Source organism: Lethenteron reissneri, chromosome 7 (assembly GCF_015708825.2).
Source record: "Lethenteron reissneri isolate LAM-NWPU_2019-01 chromosome 7, ASM1570882v1, whole genome shotgun sequence".
In the NCBI taxonomy this organism is placed as follows: domain Eukaryota; kingdom Metazoa; phylum Chordata; class Hyperoartia; order Petromyzontiformes; family Petromyzontidae; genus Lethenteron; species Lethenteron reissneri.
The window spans coordinates 10,936,656-10,957,529 of NC_083785.1; the positions used below are offsets into that span (position 1 = coordinate 10,936,656).

The following is a 20,874-nucleotide window of genomic DNA, read 5'->3' on the forward strand; positions in this document are numbered from 1 at the left end:
GAGATTTACATCCACCCCCCTCCCTCTCCAACTCCCCTCCCCCCCCCCACAACTCAGAATCTGCTGTGCGGCGTCGCCCGCCAAAAAAAAAAAGCGGGCGTTTTGTAGTCCGGTCTGTCGCGTCGACCGGGGAGGGTGACCCCCACCGCCCACCGCCGCCGCACAGCGGTTACAGATTTGTGTTTTTTTTATAGTTTCACAACAATAATCAGAATTTGTAACGGATGGGACGCGATTTCCGGCCAGATCCGCAGGCTCGCTCTTTGCCGATCCGCCGCCGGACGGTGACATCCCCATGCCGTGCTGCTGCTCGGTATTTGACCAGACTTCATCATAACCCCGCCGGTCGGTGTGCGGATTGGTGAATGGGGGGGGGGGGGGGGGAGAAGGGAGATGAAGGAAGTTGGGGGCAGGGGGTGGCATGACCAGATGACCGGTGTTATCCCTGGGCGGGAGATTGAACTCGGCTCAGCAGGTTCGTAAGTACAATGTGCTAACTAACCCCACGTCCGCCGCCCACTTCTACCCCCTGGATAGAAAGACATGGCCTCCGATACGACGCAAGGGCGCTGCATACCAATGTAGTGACACATGACGTCACTACTGTGTTGGCTCGGTATGGGTGCCGTAGGCGGGTGTCACGGAGGTCACGTCAGGCCGTGACACTCTGCGTGAACCCAACAGGACACGTGACCGGACAAAGGGGGGGGGGGGGCTAGGGGCCCCAGGGCGGAGCTTGGGGGTCACGTGGTTGGGGGCACGGAGCTTCTCGAAGGATCGAGAAGGGGGGCGTGGCCTGGGGGGGATCCGGCCACGCCACGGGAGTTACAAGCGGGGTGTGAACAGGAAGCTGGGTTGTTCAGCCCCGGGATGAAGACGCCATCAACACTCCTCCAGGCTCCGACCTTCGTCCGTGACCAGGCAGCCCGTTAACCTGCCCTGGTCACGTTACGCGGCATTCCCGCCCCGAGTGTTAGTGAGATTAGGAACGGTGGTCACCACCCTGTGTGTCACGTTCAGGTTGGTTGTTGTGCGTTAATAAATAGTGCTGCCTCCAAGTTGAGTGTTCGCCTCCATTGAACCCACTACACAAACATAAAATTACGCCGGAACTTCACAGGGAACAACGCTGTTAATTGTGTCTGTCAATACTGCCTTCATTTAACCACGTGGGAGTCTAGGGGGGTGGGGGGGGGTCCTGCCCTTCTCTTGGTTATTACGTGGTAAGGGTTCACATTTGTCTGGCGCTCGCGTAATGGTGGCATGGCCGTTCGTTCGCCGCGCGGTGAACCCCCCCCCCCCCCCCCCCCCCCCGTTACTTTGAGTCTCATTCGCGGCCACGGCCAACGTCAGTGGCGGGTGACTCCAGTCCTGGGTACAACCGATGCACCAACCCGCGCTGACCAGCGTGGTGAAGTATGGTCGAAACAACCTCCATGGCCGACGACGACGCGGTGTGGGGAAGGCTTTGCCCAGCAGTGGATTGACAAAGCGCTGTAAATGATCGTGTTCATTATTAGACGAGCAACTGGAATTACAGATAGCTAACCTCCTTGTCCATTCGCTAACTACCCTCCTAGCAAACCATCTTAATTACCACCTAGCTGTACAAGTGGGACATTTTGTGGGGAGGCCTTCATCCAGCAGTGCGTTGAGAAAGGGCTGTGGAATATTTATTGTCATTCCCATTGTTGCGCTTAAACGCAGCGCATCACGAATCATTTGGCGAAACCCCCTGACAAAAGCGTGAACTATTTCCCATTGAAATGAATCTACGATCTCGCTCTGTTTGCACATTCGTCGTTAAAACAAAAAAAAGACTTCAATTGTGAAACATGGCTAAAAGTAATATCACTTACGACCCCGAAAAGCGTTAATAAAATAAAAACCCGTCCGTGAAATTTAACGACAAAGCCGGTCAACAATGAGGCCTCGCGAGAAGTCCGCTAAACGAAGGCCACGGAAGGGGAGACGCAGCGACCAAACTTGACTCTCTCCTCCTCCTCGCTCTCCGAAGTCATTTCCCCCTGCCACTCCGCTAACCGCCACGAACTGCAGACACAGCCGCCAATTAGGCGCAATTATCGCTCCATTTCGTCCCGACACCAAAAAGAAAAAAAAAGCCGACGACTCCCAATGTCGGCGTTTCGCTGGGCTGCAGGACCCCCCCCCCTCCCATCGTACCCACCCCCACCCCTCACCCCCCCCACGGACTAGGGTTGCCACCTATCCTTTCGAAGTAGCTTCTCTTCGGCTTTTTTTCTACCCTTTTGTGAGGCGGCTGTCTTGGAAAGTCCGTAAGCTTTGCGGGTTGTTATTGTCAGATGCGTCGCAAGACGACACTCAAGGCAATACGACTTTACAGGTATCTCTCCTGTGCTCCCCTCCGTCTTTCTGTCTTCCTGCGTTGCGAGATATTCCTCTCCCCCCCCTCCCCCACGCGATGTCTTCCGTTCTTTGTCGCGATCTCACGAGGTGGCAACCCTCGCGAGCCCAACGCGCTCGACAAAAAACAACAACGCGGTAACGGTGACTCAAGAGGCGACGACACTTAACCCCCCCTCTCCTCCTCCTCCCCCCCCCACCGCGCTCCCCTCCCCCCTCCGTCCTCACCGCGATGCCTTCGATGTCCTCGATGAAGCTCCGGCTCACGGACTCGAGGGCGCTCCGAGGCCACTCGTGGAACCAGTCGATGGCCGTGCAGTTGACGAGGGCCGGGAAGCGTCGTGCGCGCACGCGCAGCGTGGAGCCCACGGGAGAGAAGCACAGCACCACCTGACGGGGGGAGAGGTGTCGCTCGTTAAGTCGTTCTGGACATCTGTGAGAAAGAGCTTTATAGCTCATCGGATTTCTCCAGTATAACTAAATATTTAGATTTTTATGTGTATTTCAGACGAGGCCCATTGAGCTTGGAGCACTTTTTATCAAGTACTCCTTGGCCAAAACGACTCGTAGGATGGTAGCCAGCGAGTTACATGGGAAGGGAGGGTTTACAGGGGCTGCATTGAGCGGCTGGTAGGATGGTAGTCAGTGAGTTACATGCGAAGGGAGGGCTTACAGGGGCTGTATTGAGTGGCTGCTAGGATGGTAGTCAGCGAGTTACATGGGAAGGGAGGGCTTACAGGGGCTGTATTGAGCGGCTGGTAGGATGGTAGCCAGCGAGTTACATGGGAAGGGAGGGTTTACAGGGGCTGCATTGAGCAGCTGGTAGGATGGTAGCCAGCGTTTAGCATGCGAAGGGAGGGTTTACAGGGACTAAAGAAGCATTTGACCTCCCGAGAGGTGTGGCTCAGACACCGGCGAAACAAAATGCGTCAATCAATCGAGAGCGAGCAGGTTGAAGTCGAGCCGCGTGCGGAGCCGACCTTGAGCTGGCGCCGCACCCGCTCCAGGAAGAACCTCCAGCAGGCCTCGCGCGTGTCCAGGAGGCCGAGCCCGCGCACTTCGGCCCGCACGGCCGACACGACGCCCTCCACCTCCTCCTCGCTCAGCAGGTCCGGGATCTCGCCTGCTGTCAACGAGCGCGAGCGCACGACCGCGGCGGAGTGTCAGGGGCGGCCTCTGGGCGCCGTCGCTCCAACGCCCTTCGGGAGCGACCGCGGTCTGCGACCTCGCCGTTCGCTCGCTCGCACCCCCTCCCTCCCCTCCCTCGCTCCCTCCCGTTGCTGGCTTCCGACGGGATGAGTGGCGGAACCGTAACATGATGGTGAGTTGTCACCAGGGGAGCACGCGTCTAGAGACTCAGGCCCGCATGTCTTAGGCACGGCTCGCGAGTGAGCAGCGCACACTTGGAGGAACCCAAGGCAGCACCATGGAGAGATCGTGCCGATCGTGGCGTGGTTATGAATCTTGGAGTGGTTGTAAACCGACGGAAAAATCCGACCCCTCAACGTGGCTGCATTTCAACAGGAGGTGCTGCCCCCACTCGCCCACGACGTCCGCCACCCCCCACCACGCGATGCCTCCGTGGCACGCTGACCGACGCGTTCCGTCGCGAACAGCTGCCGCTAGCATAACTTTATTCTTTTTCGTTCTACATACGCACGCACGCTCGCGCACATGCGCGCACGTACGTGTCTGTCTGTGTGTGTATATTTTATTTTTATAAGTACGCAGCCAAAAGGGATCATTGTTTTACAAGTGGCGGGGGAAGAGTACTAATTGCCCGCGCGAGCGTGTGCGCGGAAATTACAATAATTATGGATGCAGCTGTGCCGGCGCCTGCGTAACGCCACGCCAGCCACCGTCAGCGAGGCCTCTTGCCTCCCGCTGGGACTGGAGCGGCGGGCATCCGCTCGGGCGGCAGGTGCGGCCGAAAACATCGCGGCGGCGGTGCCGGTGCCGACGGCGGGGGGACGGTGGTGGCGGTGGGCGGTGGGCGAACCGAGCGGGTTCGGTCAAAGGACGATGGAGGAAAGAAATGAAAAAACAAACGATGGGTCCAATACCGGCGCCGATTGCACCGATGCCGATCACAATACCAATTACCTGCGCTGCCCTCACGGTCGTGCCGGGCGGTGTGCCCCGGTGCGGTTGCGACGAATTAACCGACGGAGAGGCAGGCGTCCGTCGCCTGCGGGATTTGCGAGTTTTCCGACAGGGTGTCGTCCCACGCGTGTTTGTTGAAGGGAGAGAGTGAACGCGTGTGTGTGTCTTTGTTTCTTTTTCTGCGTGCGAGTGGATGGCACGGTAGGCGGGCCAAAGCTTGGTGCATCTGCCAGTCATCTCCAGTCGGTCAACCCATGGCACCTGGGTCTGTCCGGTGACTTTCCTGCCAGCGAGCCTTTAGACACTTCACGTGGCCTCAAAGTGCACAGAGCCTGGCACAAGCACCGTAGTGATATCATCGCCACTTAGTGGTTGTTGTTGTGTTAGCGTTGAATGCACTGCGCTACGAACCCGGCGACCCGAGTTTGATTGCCGCTCACGGCCAACACCGGTGACGATTATCTGAACCGGTCCTGGGCCTCCTCTAGGTCGACTCGGCCTCAAATGAGGACCTGGTGCGGTGTGTAAACATCGCCACTGGGGGAGACAAAGGCGGCCGGGCGTGGTGCTGGCCACCCACCCCCTTGTGTGCCGTGCCGGCAATCATGTTCGCTAACAGCACTTGCCCCAACATTCTGTTAAAGGCTATGCGGGGGAGCTTTGTAAGTGGTATGGTATGGGTAGCGGTGGTGTAGCGGTTAGCGTGCTGCACTACAGAATCAGAATCATTCTTTATCCTGGGGGAATCCAATGAGCAGGGACTGTGCATTGTCTGAACCAGGTAAGGCCCACTGAGCTACATAGAGATATTTTTCGGAAGCGACCTGGCCACAAATGATAGCTCAACAAAGTGTCTTTTCGCGTGATTTTCTTTTGGCAGCCAAATACTCTGAACGCGTGATGTTGATTTTAAATGTGGAGGGAAAAACCGGGGGATCTGGAGAAAATCCACGTGACCACGGGGAGAGAGAGAGACGCAAACTACAAACATACAGCAGCAGGCGTCAGGGTTGGGATTGAACCCACAATCCTCATGTACACCAGGGCGAGGTAGTTAACATCTCGCCACCATGGCGCCCCATGGGAAAAAGGATTAATCCAGTGGAACCAAATTCCGACTCACAGCCACGGAGGGAGAGAGGCACCGCAAACTCCAAACATACAGCAGGCGTCGGGGTCAGGATCAAACCCACGATCCTCATGTACACCAGGGCGAGGTGGTCGGACATCGCGCCCACGTGGCACAAACCCGGCAAACGCAAGACAGCGCCGATGGTGGCAATCCTCCCGATTGTCCACGCACGACTCAAGAATCTCTCTGCACGTGGGCCCCGCTACACCGGGACGCTCCGTGCAGCAACGAATGAACGAGAACACCGCGGGTGAGCGAGTGGGTCGGGTAACTAGATAGTAATGGGATTGGTCGTAACCTAGTTAGTTACTTTGTGTGGATGGTAGTTCGCAAGTTTGTAAATAATAAGGTAGCTAGTGAGTAATTAACATGAGTAGTGAGAGCAAGTTAGTAGTTAGGAACAAAGATGCCGAACGGGGTAGTGAGAAAGTCGGCGGCGGCTAGTAGGACGGCGAATTCACACGGTGGTGAGCGAGCGAGTGAGCGAGCAAGGCCACGGCGCAGCGGGACGAGCGACTGACCGGAGGCGAGCATGTCGTTGAGCAGCACGAGGAAGCGCTCGTCGGGGACGTGAGCGTCGGTGAGGAGGAACACCGTGCCCTGGTTCTTCACGCCGGCCTTCAGGTACAGCCCGGCGATGTCGCCCTGCGCGGCACGCACGGCACAGACGGCACGGACGGCATGGACGGCACGGACGGGGTGTCACCCCCACACCGTCACCACGGGGGCCCACGGCCACGGCCGTACCGCGTCGCTTAAACCGCTCGAAAAATACCCAGGCCGCGTGCGCCGGCGTCACGCTCCAAACTTGATTCAAAAGCGCGTGGGGGGGCGGGGGATTTGGTTACTGCGGTCGCCGTTTACATCATCCGAGGTTTCTGCTGGAGCTCTCCTGCCGTGCGTATGAACGCTCGTTTATTGGCCGAAAGCATCTCGGCATACACTTGACTGGTTTGCAGAGCTCGGGCAATTTGTTGGTCGTGCCAGGCCACCACCTGGATGGCGCATTCCAGCTCGCGTCTGTGGTTTCCCCGGCGATTGTGAGATTGTAATTCGCACGAATGACCACGACGCTATATAGAACAAAAACATTGTTATTTTCATTAAATTTACTTTATGGTGGGACTCCAGGTTCCCATAAGCCCTCGGCTCTCGCATAAACTGCGTTGCGACGTCATTTTACGTCTGTTGAAGGCGAACGACACGGCAATCTATTCCTCTCGACGAGCTCTACACGATGCGCTAATCAAAGTTTTGTTTAAGACTACGGCAATCTTGTCAACGGCGGGTGCTTGGTGAAGAACGAGAGGATATGCACACACACACGCGGCCATGCGCACACACGTGCGAACACACACGTGTGTGTGTGCACAGTAGGGGCACAGGTGGTGCGTGGGCCAGTCATCTAAGTCAGTCGACCCATGGCACCTGCTGGGTCTGTCCCGTGCCCTCCTCCTGCCAGCGGGCGTTCGACACTTCACGTGGCCTCAACGTGCACATAGCCTGGCACAAGCGCCGTGGTGTTGTTGTTGTTGTTGTTGTTGTGTGCCCGTGCGCGTACCCGCAGGTCCTGCACGCTGTAACCCTTGCGCAGGGTGATCTGGAAGACGTCGAGGCCGCCGATGAAGGCGGCGAGGCGCGCCAGGCTCTGCTTGCCGCTGCCTCCCACCCCGACGAGCAGGGCGTTCCCGCGCGGGCCCTCCAGGATGCGGCTGATGCGGCACCTGGTGGCGGCGGAGGGAGGGGGGGGGTGGTGGCCACAACAGGGAGGGTGGCACGCAAGGGGGTTGTTGGAGGCTTGAGGTCGTTCGTCCGACGGTCACCTTGGTTCATCGACAACCATTCGGATTATTCTCCGCCGGTGTTGAGGCCGCCGGTCGGGAATGGCGCTCGGGGTCGCCGGGTTCGTGGAGTGGCGCGTACCCACCCACCCACACGCTCGCACAGACTGTTGGGGCAAGTGCTGTTGGCGAACATCTATGAAGTCCGTCACAGCACACGAGGGGGTGGGTGGCCAGCTGCATGCCCCCTGTCTCCCCAGTGCTGATGTTTTCTAGACACCGCACCAGGTACTTATTTTAGGCCGAGTCAACCTAGCGGAGGCCCAGGAGTGGTTCGGGTAATTGAACTCTGATCACCGGGTATCGTAGCGTGGCAAGCGACCGCTCGCCACTCACACGTACAAATACAAAGATCTTTCGTACAGCCTTAACGGGCAGCTGGGGCAGGTGCCATTAGCAAGTAGAACCTACATTGGCAGGCGCGGCACGTGAAGGGGTTGGTGGCGGTGGCCAGCACCGCGCCCGGCCGCCTTTGTCTCCCCAGCGCCGACGTTTGACTACCCACCGCGCCGGGTGCTCTCGCACTCACACGTGCTGCATGGCCTCGTTGAAGAGCACCAGGTTCATGGCGGGGTTCAGCTCGTTGTGGGCGCTCAGCGCCTCGGCGAGCGTGCGCCGCAGGCTCTCCCAGCCGGGCACCGGCGCGTAGCGCGCGTCGCCCACGCCGCCCGCAAAGTGGCAGAAGAGGAGCGGCTGCTGGGCAAGAGCGTCATCCTCCACGCCCTGCACGATGTCGCCGGCACACGGGCACAGGGGCACACGGGGACATAGTCACATGGGCACATGGGCACACGGGGACACGAGCACACCAGCACATAGACACATGGGCACATGGGCACACTTATTTTGCACTGTACGTAGTAAAACACGCTAATTGGAGGTGCGGGGGAAGAAAGGCAAACTAAACACAGAAAGCAGTTCTAAAGAAATTAGTTTGAAATCGAGACGAGAAACAGTCACGGAGACATGACGGGACAGTCACGGGGACGTAATGCTCCAGCCACAACGACACACGCAATGAGACACAATCACAAAGATGCGACGAGATGCGGTCACCGAGAGACAGACATCTCACAGCGACCGTCACGGAGCATGAGGTGGGGGGGGGGGGCGGCTGGGGGGAGGGCATGCTTCAAATGCTGGGAGCACACGGGAGTAAAACGTCGGACATCATGCCAAACAACACGCCATACGACATGCGGGATTACTAACGAAGGCACCGGTCCTGCTTTTCCCGGGAATCGTCCTCTTTTCGAGGCAGCCATCGTCATGGGAAATTCCGTCTCTCGTTAAAAGCCCCCCGGTTTTTTCTGGTCACTTTCGCGACATAACACGACGCACACCACTCAAGACAGCGACAGCGACGTGCAGTTGTCCCACTCTCATGCCATTAGTCAGATATTCCTCCTCCTCCTCGTTCGTCCCAAGACATGCCCCGCAGTTTATTCTGCCACCTCGCAAGGTGGCAAACTCTCGGCCACGCAACGCGAAAAACCACCGTGGGAGTTTCCCCGCGGCATGACAGCAGACAAAATAAAAAGACCCCCAGCCCCTCGCGCCGTCTCCACGTGGATGGTGGCCATCTTGGGACGCGCTCTCTCCTTTGGCTAAACTCTCGTCCACGCAACGCGAAAAACGACCGCGGGAGTTTCCCCGTGGCATGACAGCAGAAAAAAAATAAAAGACCCCCAACCCCTCGCTCCGTCTCCGCGTGGATGGTGGCCGTCTTGGGACGCGCTCTCTCCTTTGGCTGCCATTCGCAGCGACGGCTGCTCCGGAAGGAAAAAAAAGATAACCAGTAACCCCCCCCCCCCCATCCCCAAGGCACCAACGCTAACGGGAGCGGGGCCCGTGGGCCGTGCGACGAAGTGATTCATGGGAGCGGCGGCGACGTTCACTTATCATGGCAAATCTCCCGTGGAATAACGGATGGGCAAAATCAGCAGCGGGACACCGCGCGCATGACGCGAAAATCATTTCCTCTCTAATAGAGTCTAATGGGCGGGATGAGAGAGAGCAATTTATTGCTACCAGCTCTGGGAACAGCAGGAGCGGCGTACTACATGACCCAGCTGTCCTTGACTGTCAGCAGGTCTTAAATTATAATTACTGACAGGGCTGGCGCCCGATTTTAACGCAACTATGGCAAATGTCACAGCCCAGCATTCAAAATGTCAAAATTATCTGAAATACGATGAAAGCTTTATGACAGTATAAATTTTGGGGGGGAAAAAAAATTAAGATTGGATTTTTTCTTCTCCTTTTCGGTAATTTTTCGAGCATTTCTTAAATATAGAGACAATAACAATGAAGGAGTGGGATGATTGAACAAAAAAAAAATCGGGGAGCGGAGATTTTTTTTCTTTCGGTCCCCGTCGCAATCGCGTACAAATTCCCGGCGCGATCAATTTCAATTATCTGTTCCCTTGGAATGAAAAATTGTGGATGCGGCCCGCTCAAATGTTTAATCATCCCACGAGGCGAAATAAAAACGAGCCACGTTTATTCATGCACGTAATAATAATAATTGAAAACAAGGATCAGTTTGCGCCCGTATTAGTAAAATAAATAAATAAACATAGCGTTCTCGCTGCCGCACCTCCGATTGGCACGGTCGGGCTGCGTACGGCGCGATAGAAGTTCAGCGTACGTTACGCACACACGCGCACACACGCGCACACACGCGCACACACGCGCGCTCGTAGATGTTAAGACGCCCCGCGCGTGGCTCCTTGCAAAGGCCGGTGACGCAGCAGCTCGGGAAGATTGAACGGAACTTGTCAGAGTAAAACAAACAACCATGGTGGAATTACCGCCGCTGCAAATTCATCTCGAAATAGCGCGTAGGATTTTTTTTTGCGTGGTTGCACCTTGGGCGTGTTTCCGGGGTTGTACCGTGCGGTGGTTGTTTGGCGCAGTGTCTGACGTTTCGCTCCGTGAGCTGGGAGCTTCTTCGTGAAACCGAATTGAGATTGGCGGCTACAATGCTCGCCTGGTCTCAGGGAATGGCACGCAGCTTAATTAATTAATGTACAAATCTAAGAATGAATTGCGTTTTTTTTTATTACAAACGTATGAACGGCTAAATGAATGAAGAAATTACTATGAATAAATTAAGTAATAGGTTAATTTCGGAATAAATAAATAAACAATTTTATGAATGAACAAATTGCCGAATGAACAAACCTAATTTAGGACTGAGTGACCAAACGAATAAGTGAATGTATACATGAAGAAATAACCGAATTAACAAATTACGAAAAGATTGCACAAACCAATAAAACAATTCACAAAGAAATGCATTAAATGATCGACAGGAGAAAAAAAAATGAACAAAAATAAAATGTATAACGAATGAATAAAACACTGACCAAACAAACAAGTCAATTAACAAATTCACTAATTCACACATTTACGGACACAATCACCAATGAACGAATTAACGAACGAAACAAATTTCTCAATGAACAAACGAACGGACGAACAGACACACGAATGAACGAACGAACGAACGGATGGACGAACGGACGAACAGACGGACGGACGAACAATCATGCGGCATGTGCGACCGACCTCGAAGTGCTTGCGCGCCGTGTCGAGCAGCAGGCGGCCAAAGGAGTCTGCGTCGCGTTCGCCCACCAGCTTGTCCCCGTAGACGCGCGCCGACTCATGCAGCCAGAGGCGCGCCAGCGCCGTCGGGGAGCGCACCGCCTCGCCGCCCGCAAACAACAGGCCCTGCCAAAGGCACCGCCAGCACAACAACAACAATCTTCTTCTGCCGTGCGGCTGATGGTTTTTTTCGATTTAAAGCTTTCGTGACTCCAGGGATTCATCTTCTTGGTTCTTTCGGTAAAGTCACGTAGAAGGGAAATAATAAATAAATAAATAAAACATTATAAAATAATTCTCACGACGTTTCGGCCACAACGCCAGCAGCCGTCCTCAGGTGGAGAGCAGGTCTGTCGAGGAGACAGCGTCTGAATGACTCTGTCTCCTCGACAGACCTGCTCTCCACCTGAAGAAACGTCGCGAGAATTATTTTATAATTTTTTATTTTTATTATTTTATTATTTCCATTCTGCGTGACTTTACCGAAAGAACCAAGAAGTTTTTTTTTGTTGACTTGGCGAGTCATAAATGTCATTATCATAATTTTCATTTGGCAAAAATTCCACTTCTAAGAATTAAAACAAATATCAGTTTGGACTGCCATGCGCCAGACATCTCTTGGTGGAAATGCCGCTTGGAGAGTAAGTGCTGCTACTGTCAATCACGTGACTTGAGGGCATCTCAAAAGATGTTCTTAAAAGTCACCTTGGTGTGATCGCATGAGCACTTCTTACTCTTTTTTTCGGTAAAGTCACGTAGGTAAAAAATATAAATAAATGAAAACAACTACATTTTTATTCATTTTTATTTTTTACCTACGTGACTTCATCGAAAAAACCAAAGGGTATGACTCATTGCAGTCACGAAAAGCTTCAAATCTATAATTAATGACCACTTCTTCTGTCGTACGGCTGATGTAGACGCAGAGCAACAGACTACAATTTCACATTCAAGTGGTCAAGCCAGACAAGCGTGTCAGGAGCAGCGGAGTGGTGTCGCTTGCGATGTCTGTTTCGTATTTGTGGTCATCACACGTTGCACGATTTGTTCTGGATGACCACAGAGTTTTCTCATTTTCCATTTGTGCATCAGGTATCCCCGCACCTACTGCCACGGTTTGTGCAGTGGCTGCGGTTTAGGGTGTGTTGTGTATATGCCCCCTTTTTATTTTTTTTAATATTTTTTTTTTAAGAATTATTCTGCCAACATAGATAATATCGTTTTTTTTAATAGACGCGGCCACGTGGGAACGAACACGCCCCCACACTTCCACAGAGGCCCCCACACTTCCACAGATGCGCGCATACCTCATTTCAAAGGAAACAGGACATGAAAGGGGGGCAATAAGGTAATAAACTCCCCTAAATTCACACAAGAGGAACAAGGGAGGGGGGAATTGCAGGCGGGGGGTTGCAGAACCAGGAGACACGGAGGAAGAGATAATTATATTCTTAACAAAGAAACAGCATCGACAACAAAAAGCACAGATGGGTCTTTGAACCATGTTAAATACACAAGTTACCAACTCAACCATAAAGATTAAGCAAACAGTATCCATCCTCACTCCAATTGAAAACCAAAAGACAATCTGCACCAGAATCGCGACCCATCATTGTTAATTAAGTACTGACATTATTTACCTTTAAAGAATATCTACACGGCCGGGCCGAAGCATCAAAGAATAATTAGGGCATCTATTTCGCTCCAAAACAAATTCCTAGCCGGGATATCAGATCAAATAATCACAAGAAGTCGAATAATAAGTACGGAATTAAAATAGAAGAGGAATCAAGGGCGGAGAAGGCTCTCAAAATTAACCAAACACAACACCCATGGGAAGCGAGCAACACGACCGCCTTTGTCTTTCCGAGAGGATCTCCACACACAGGCACCAAGCCAGGAAATGACACCCATAAAGGTTGGGTCCCGATGAAACATCGTGAACACGGTTTCGGCATAACTGTGCAGATGGAACCAAGCAGCAAATAAGTTGCATTTCAACTTCCAAACCAAACCAACTTAAGCTGTGTGAGACAAAGGATGTGATCCCAGAGCAAGGGAGGTAATAATTAAGCTCGCTTAACGCGTAAGTTTTCGCGACAAATATTATTCAGTAACAAAACATGGATTCGAATGTTTTTTTATAACTCGACGCGAATCATCGGTCTGGCTAATGGATAACTTTGGTGGCACCGTCACGAGACCCCCACCCCTTTCTTCCAGAACGACACACACAGCTGTGTCTTCAAAGCTAATAAACACACGGACAAACACGCACGCGAAACACACGGACGGACACACACACGGACGCAGATGGTCCACCCCCACAGGAAGGTTTTATGACACAGCCTTTGAACAACTCGGGAAGCCGAGTGGAATTTTCCGATATAAACCGAAGGAAAATCCATACAAAGCATATCGTCCGGGCTTCGGCTCCAACACACATATCATCCGGGCTACGAGCCCATCTTCGGCTCCACCACAGATCGACAGGGGCTCTGGCCTCCATCACAGATCGTCAGGGGCTCTGGCCCCCATCACAGAGATCGTCCGGGCCACGAGCTCCACCAGAGATCATCCGGGCCACGAGCCCATCTTCGGCTCCACCACAGATCGACAGGGGCTCTGGCCTCCATCACAGATCGTCAGGGGCTCTGGCCCCCATCACAGAGATCGTCCGGGCCACGAGCTCCACCAGAGATCATCCGGGCCACGAGCCCATCTTCGGCTCCACCACAGATCGTCAAGAAGTTTTCATCATTGAGAATGACGAGGGTCGCGGAGTAGCGACGCGTAGCTACAAGCCGAGGTCTGCACCACCTGAGAAGAATCGCTACCCTGAGTCGCAGAGCTGCGAGTGAAGCCAACAAAGACGCCAACGTCCACCCTGCCACGAACGAAGCATCGCTCCTCGTCAGAGTGACGACCAGCGAACAACCCGCAGGAAAGGCGGAGATCGCTGAACGAGCGCCAACTTGCGCCACCTTGCGCCACCGTGCGCCACCGTGCACCACTTTGCGCTGAACGTGCGCCACCGTGCGCCACCGTGCGACACCGAGCGACAACGAGCGACACCCAGATCGACCAGCATCAACCCAAACCGACTCGTCATCCCGCCGTGGAGAAAAAGAGTCAAAGTCTTCTGAACGAGCGCCGCCGCTCACCTCACAGCGGAGAAAGTCTCAGCTGCCGCTCGCACAAACAACAGAGGTCGTATCGCTCCCCACATACAGACTCAAGAAAACACAGAGAAATCTTGTCAAACCAGTTTCCTTTGTCCCAGAATCTCGCCGAAGAGTTAATTAAAACAGAGCCAGATTCGCTCTCGCGCCCACACGCCCTCACCCACCATTGTATCAAACATTCCGTTAAAAAGGATTTTAGACTTGCCGATGAATCTATTGACATATACTTTCGCCTCTGGGATACAATAAGTGCTTTTTATTACCGCCATATGAAGTGTGTCATGCTTGTTTTCAAACTCGACCAGTCGCCGATTGTGATCAATACATGGGCGAACTAATGATGCCTGGTAGGAAAAGTAGAGGGTACAATTGATAGAAGTGTTTTTAGTCATTCAGTTCGTTAAATGCATAAGTGTTTATTCATTCATTTTAGTCAAATGCATAAGAGTTTGGTTATTCATATTAGTTAGTGCATAATATCGCAAATGCATAAGAATTTTAGTTATTCAATTTAGCTAAATACATAGTCTCGCAAATGCATAAGTGTTTATTCATTCATTTTAGTCAAATGCATAATCTCGTAATTGCATAAGAGTTTTGGTTATTCATATTAGTTAATGCATAATATCGCAAATGCATAAGAATTTTTAGTTATTCAATTTAGCTAAATGCATAAGTGTTTATTCATTCATTTTAGTCAAATGCATAAGAGTTTTCGTTATTCATATTGCATAATTGCATAATGTCACAACTGCATAAGTTTTTGTCGTTCATATTAGTTAATTGCATAATCTTGCCCATGAATTATTGACGCATGTTTGACCTGCATGATAGAATGTCACGTGCTTGTTAGAATAAAATTGTAATCCAGAAGCATATCGAGTGTTCCTTCCAAGTCCATGCAAAACCATCTTATTCATAAGAGCTGTATCCTGCGATGAGATATGAAAATGGAGACCTAAAATATTATAACACACACTAGGATAATCGGTAAATGAATCTATGATAATCGTGTTATCCTGATTGATAACTCTGGATAAACGAAACTAAGCAAATTATCATAACTGCACACATTAACATAATCGCAAGCCTCCGCATAAATTACTACGATTATCTCCGTGATTATCATAATTTATGCATATAATTACACGCATTATCATAATTTATGCGTATTAATACACACACTATCATAATTAATGCGATTTGCGCATTTTTCGGAAAATTATTAATTTTTATTATTTTCATCAAAATTTCATAATCACAACACATACAACATCATGGGCGGCGTCGTCCGGGATCTCTCACAGACAGTGTTTTGCATGGATGATGGAATGAATCACTTCGTGTTAACCAGAATATCAGGATCGAACATTGCATGGTAATTGTGAACGGGCGGAAAACAAAAAACGCCCTCTAAGGTTAAAACCCAGAATAGCAGGTTAAAACAGAGACAGTGGAATTAAGATAATATCGTATCAAACCAATTGCATCCTGTGATAAATGGTGTTAGAGGTACGCACTCTGAATCGGAAAATAACAGATAGCTCGAGTCGAATTGACTACACTCTGTGAGATAATTGTTTTATATGCACTCTGAAAGGGAATGCCAAAGTAACTCCCGCCACACCTTGAGATGCTGGGATTAAGAATAATTTTTGAATGGGTTACGGGATACGGGGAGCTCGTATTTAAACGTACCGACCAATCTGTTACAAAGCAGTACAGTCAGAGAGACATATGGGAAGGGAGCTGTATCGATAACACGAACACACCTCGGGGGAAACTAATTGACTGGATAAAATGTAACGAAGGCGAACACGATGCAAAAACTGCAGAGAAGGCAGGACAGGACTCATTCCTTCTCACACAGGCATACAGACAGGGATTGTGGAATGAGGGAAAGTTTGGAAAGGAAACGGGAGAGAAATCAGTGCTCGCGACACCAGCGAAACTCACAGACGTGGATCCACAGAATAAATATGGAAGTGACATTAAATCACACTCTTGGGTACGTGGACAGAGTCCAGGGATTGATCGCACAAAAATTATGGATATCGAACAAAAAATCCTTGACAAAGGGAAACCCTCACAATTCGAGAGAGGGAGGAAAAATGTTAAAATAAAGTCGACAGGACATGCTCCACTAAGGGCAGAGGCAAAAACTGAAGGGAAATGGCAACACGCCCGACACGGCACAGACCAAAGTGACAGATTGCCTGATGATAACTTGTTTTATGATGACGCTGTCGGCGATCAACTTTCGGAATACCTATTCACCAGTAAAACCCTTAAATTGATGGACAAGGCTCTAGTCAGAATTCCCGATTTTGACCCCCACAATAAGACTATGGATATCCACACACATATCGCAACCGTAGAAGAGGAGGCAATGATTAGAGGGCTGAGGAGACGGGATGAAAAAGCGAGTTTGTTGAAACGGACCTTACATAAAGAATCCATTCCATGGGTAAAGTCACTGCCACGCAAGGTTAGAAATGATTTTAAACAACTGAGCCTGGCAGTGATTCGGAAGTTTGGAGAATATTCGACACTCACTGAGGGGTTTTATGCTGTAAAATCGATGACCCAGGGCATGGACCAAGATCCACGTGACTACCTCGTCCAATTTAAAAGAGCGTATTACGCAGGCGATGTGAATCAATACCACGAAGGAGATAAAATGTTCAAAATTATGTTTTTTGAATCCTTGAGCCCAGAGATTACAGAAAGGGTGAGAATGGTTTTGAATCCAGAAACCGCATCCTTACGCCGCATAGAGAGCAAGGCGTACATGGCATGGTTATACAGAGCTAAGAATCATAATTCGGATCCAGAACACAGGGAGAGGGATGAGGAACCCAGCCTCTCAGAGAGGAATAAAAATCACCGAGCAGTCCCACCATGCAGGACGGAGCAGAAACGCACGCACACATGGCAAAATAACCCAGAGAGAGGTTGGCACGAGAATGAGAGCGGCACAAAGCCGAACATTCAGGAGAATCGCAGGAGGGGGAGGTTCAGAATAGAACCATACCAACACCCCATGCCACGACACACACAAGATCAAAATTACCCACAAAGATGGCGAGGTAACAATCCAGGAAAAATTTGGCACCCAAATGGGAGAAATACTGGGCTAAAAATGTACGAGAATCGCAGGAGGGAGAGGTTCAGAGCAGAACCATATCAACACCCCATCCCACGACACACGCAAGGTTCAAATTACGCACAGAGATGGCAAGATAACCACCTAGCGGGAAGGTGTTACACAGACCGCGGAGGTATGGATGCGAACATTCAGGAGAATCGCAGGATGGGAGGTCAAACACAATCGATCCAATTCCGACCAATTCCTCCACCGGCTATACCAGGAGGGAATAGAGGAATAACACAGAATGCGGTCCAAATACGTGATGAACCATCCACAGTGAGTGCGAGCGAGCGGCCAACACGCGCCCCACCCGCCGAGGTGTTAAACCCTGAGCAGGCTGCAAGTGACAGGGCTGAATGGAAGAGTGATCGGACGGTGGATAGCAGACAGCAGAGACAAAGAGAGAACACAGAGACACGCCCTGAGGAGCGCAGGCGTGAGCCTTTGAATGGAAAATATCCAAGGGAAACCAAAAATTATGTGGATCGGAGTGCTAAAATGGAGACGAATGTCCATGACGTATCGGGAATGGTGTTGAAATCCAACACACTCGTAAAAACAAAGAGGGCAACATTACGAAGGACAGAATTAAATCGACACACTGACTCGGCAAATGTGCATGTAATCGCAGAGAGAGCGAATGCCACGAACCAAGTGTCAAAGTGGGTCGTGTGCGCGAATTCTGGTTACGTGCAGCACAATTTTTCACCACACACTCCCACGACGCGAGAGAGTGAGAGAGGAAACTACAAAAACGAACCCGAAAACCGTGATCAAATTATCAAAGTGATAAGTGGTAAACCAGGCAACATGAGGAAGGTAACGCATAAATGCGTTCGAAACCGCTACCTAGCGTTTCCCAGGATTTAACAAAAACAAAAATGAATGTTCATCAGAGTTATGATGTATGAGAACCGATGTAACGCAATATCGATGTTAACGTGTGTTATTTTCTTTGCTTAATTCAAATGTAACCAGGATTTAACAAAAACAAAAATGAATATTCGCCGGAGTTATGATGTATGAGAACCGATGTAACGCAATATCAATGTTAACATGTTGTTATTTTCTTTGCTTATTTCAGATGTAACCAGGTTAAGATTGTAATACGTGCACGCGCGTCGTAAGAAATAACCGCCGAGAGTAAGGGCGGCTGATGGGATTCATGACAAAAAAAAAAAGGGGGGGCATTACTTTGTTTGAAAATTCGCCAGTGGCCAAATCGACCCCTGATAATTTTCAAAAGGGCGGACTGTTGTGTATATGCCCCCTTTTTATTTTTTTAATATTTTTTTTTTAAGAATTATTCTGCCAACATAGATAATATCGTTTTTTTTAATAGACGCGGCCACGTGGGAACGAACACGCCCCCACACTTCCACAGAGGCCCCCACACTTCCACAGATGCGCGCATACCTCATTTCAAAGGAAACAGGACATGAAAGGGGGGCAATAAGGTAATAAACTCCCCTAAATTCACACAAGAGGAACAAGGGAGGGGGGAATTGCAGGCGGGGGGTTGCAGAACCAGGAGACACGGAGGAAGAGATAATTATATTCTTAACAAAGAAACAGCATCGACAACAAAAAGCACAGATGGGTCTTTGAACCATGTTAAATACACAAGTTACCAACTCAACCATAAAGATTAAGCAAACAGTATCCATCCTCACTCCAATTGAAAACCAAAAGACAATCTGCACCAGAATCGCGACCCATCATTGTTAATTAAGTACTGACATTATTTACCTTTAAAGAATATCTACACGGCCGGGCCGAAGCATCAAAGAATAATTAGGGCATCTATTTCGCTCCAAAACAAATTCCTAGCCGGGATATCAGATCAAATAATCACAAGAAGTCGAATAATAAGTACGGAATTAAAATAGAAGAGGAATCAAGGGCGGAGAAGGCTCTCAAAATTAACCAAACACAACACCCATGGGAAGCGAGCAACACGACCGCCTTTGTCTTTCCGAGAGGATCTCCACACACAGGCACCAAGCCAGGAAATGACACCCATAAAGGTTGGGTCCCGATGAAACATCGTGAACACGGTTTCGGCATAACTGTGCAGATGGAACCAAGCAGCAAATAAGTTGCATTTCAACTTCCAAACCAAACCAACTTAAGCTGTGTGAGACAAAGGATGTGATCCCAGAGCAAGGGAGGTAATAATTAAGCTCGCTTAACGCGTAAGTTTTCGCGACAAATATTATTCAGTAACAAAACATGGATTCGAATGTTTTTTTATAACTCGACGCGAATCATCGGTCTGGCTAATGGATAACTTTGGTGGCACCGTCACGAGACCCCCACCCCTTTCTTCCAGAACGACACACACAGCTGTGTCTTCAAAGCTAATAAACACACGGACAAACACGCACGCGAAACACACGGACGGACACACACACGGACGCAGATGGTCCACCCCCACAGGAAGGTTTTATGACACAGCCTTTGAACAACTCGGGAAGCCGAGTGGAATTTTCCGATATAAACCGAAGGAAAATCCATACAAAGCATATCGTCCGGGCTTCGGCTCCAACACACATATCATCCGGGCTACGAGCCCATCTTCGGCTCCACCACAGATCGACAGGGGCTCTGGCCTCCATCACAGATCGTCAGGGGCTCTGGCCCCCATCACAGAGATCGTCCGGGCCACGAGCTCCACCAGAGATCATCCGGGCCACGAGCCCATCTTCGGCTCCACCACAGATCGACAGGGGCTCTGGCCTCCATCACAGATCGTCAGGGGCTCTGGCCCCCATCACAGAGATCGTCCGGGCCACGAGCTCCACCAGAGATCATCCGGGCCACGAGCCCATCTTCGGCTCCACCACAGATCGTCAAGAAGTTTTCATCATTGAGAATGACGAGGGTCGCGGAGTAGCGACGCGTAGCTACAAGCCGAGGTCTGCACCACCTGAGAAGAATCGCTACCCTGAGTCGCAGAGCTGCGAGTGAAGCCAACAAAGACGCCAACGTCCACCCTGCCACGAACGAAGCATCGCTCCTCGTCAGAGTGACGACCAGCGAACAACCCGCAGGAAAGGCGGAGATCGCTGAACGAGCGCCAACTTGCGCCACCTTGCGCCACCGTGCGCCACCGTGCACCACTTTGCGCTGAACGTGCGCCACCGTGCGCCACCGTGCGACACCGAGCGACAACGAGCGACACCCAGATCGACCAGCATCAACCCAAACCGACTCGTCATCCCGCCGTGGAGAAAAAGAGTCAAAGTCTTCTGAACGAGCGCCGCCGCTCACCTCACAGCGGAGAAAGTCTCAGCTGCCGCTCGCACAAACAACAGAGGTCGTATCGCTCCCCACATACAGACTCAAGAAAACACAGAGAAATCTTGTCAAACCAGTTTCCTTTGTCCCAGAATCTCGCCGAAGAGTTAATTAAAACAGAGCCAGATTCGCTCTCGCGCCCACACGCCCTCACCCACCATTGTATCA

General features: G+C 51.1%; 1 protein-coding gene across 1 annotated transcript in view; it reads right to left on the bottom strand.

The window, feature by feature from the left end:
* Window positions 1-20,874, bottom strand: part of LOC133357612 (dynein axonemal heavy chain 11-like) — a 147,069-nt gene that overhangs the window by 35,642 nt on the left and 90,553 nt on the right. Inside the window, 6 exon segments of the mRNA XM_061575642.1 lie at window positions 2,614-2,775; window positions 3,366-3,508; window positions 6,142-6,265; window positions 7,182-7,344; window positions 7,991-8,184; window positions 11,035-11,196. Of these exon segments, the coding sequence (XP_061431626.1) occupies window positions 2,614-2,775; window positions 3,366-3,508; window positions 6,142-6,265; window positions 7,182-7,344; window positions 7,991-8,184; window positions 11,035-11,196 (948 nt within the window).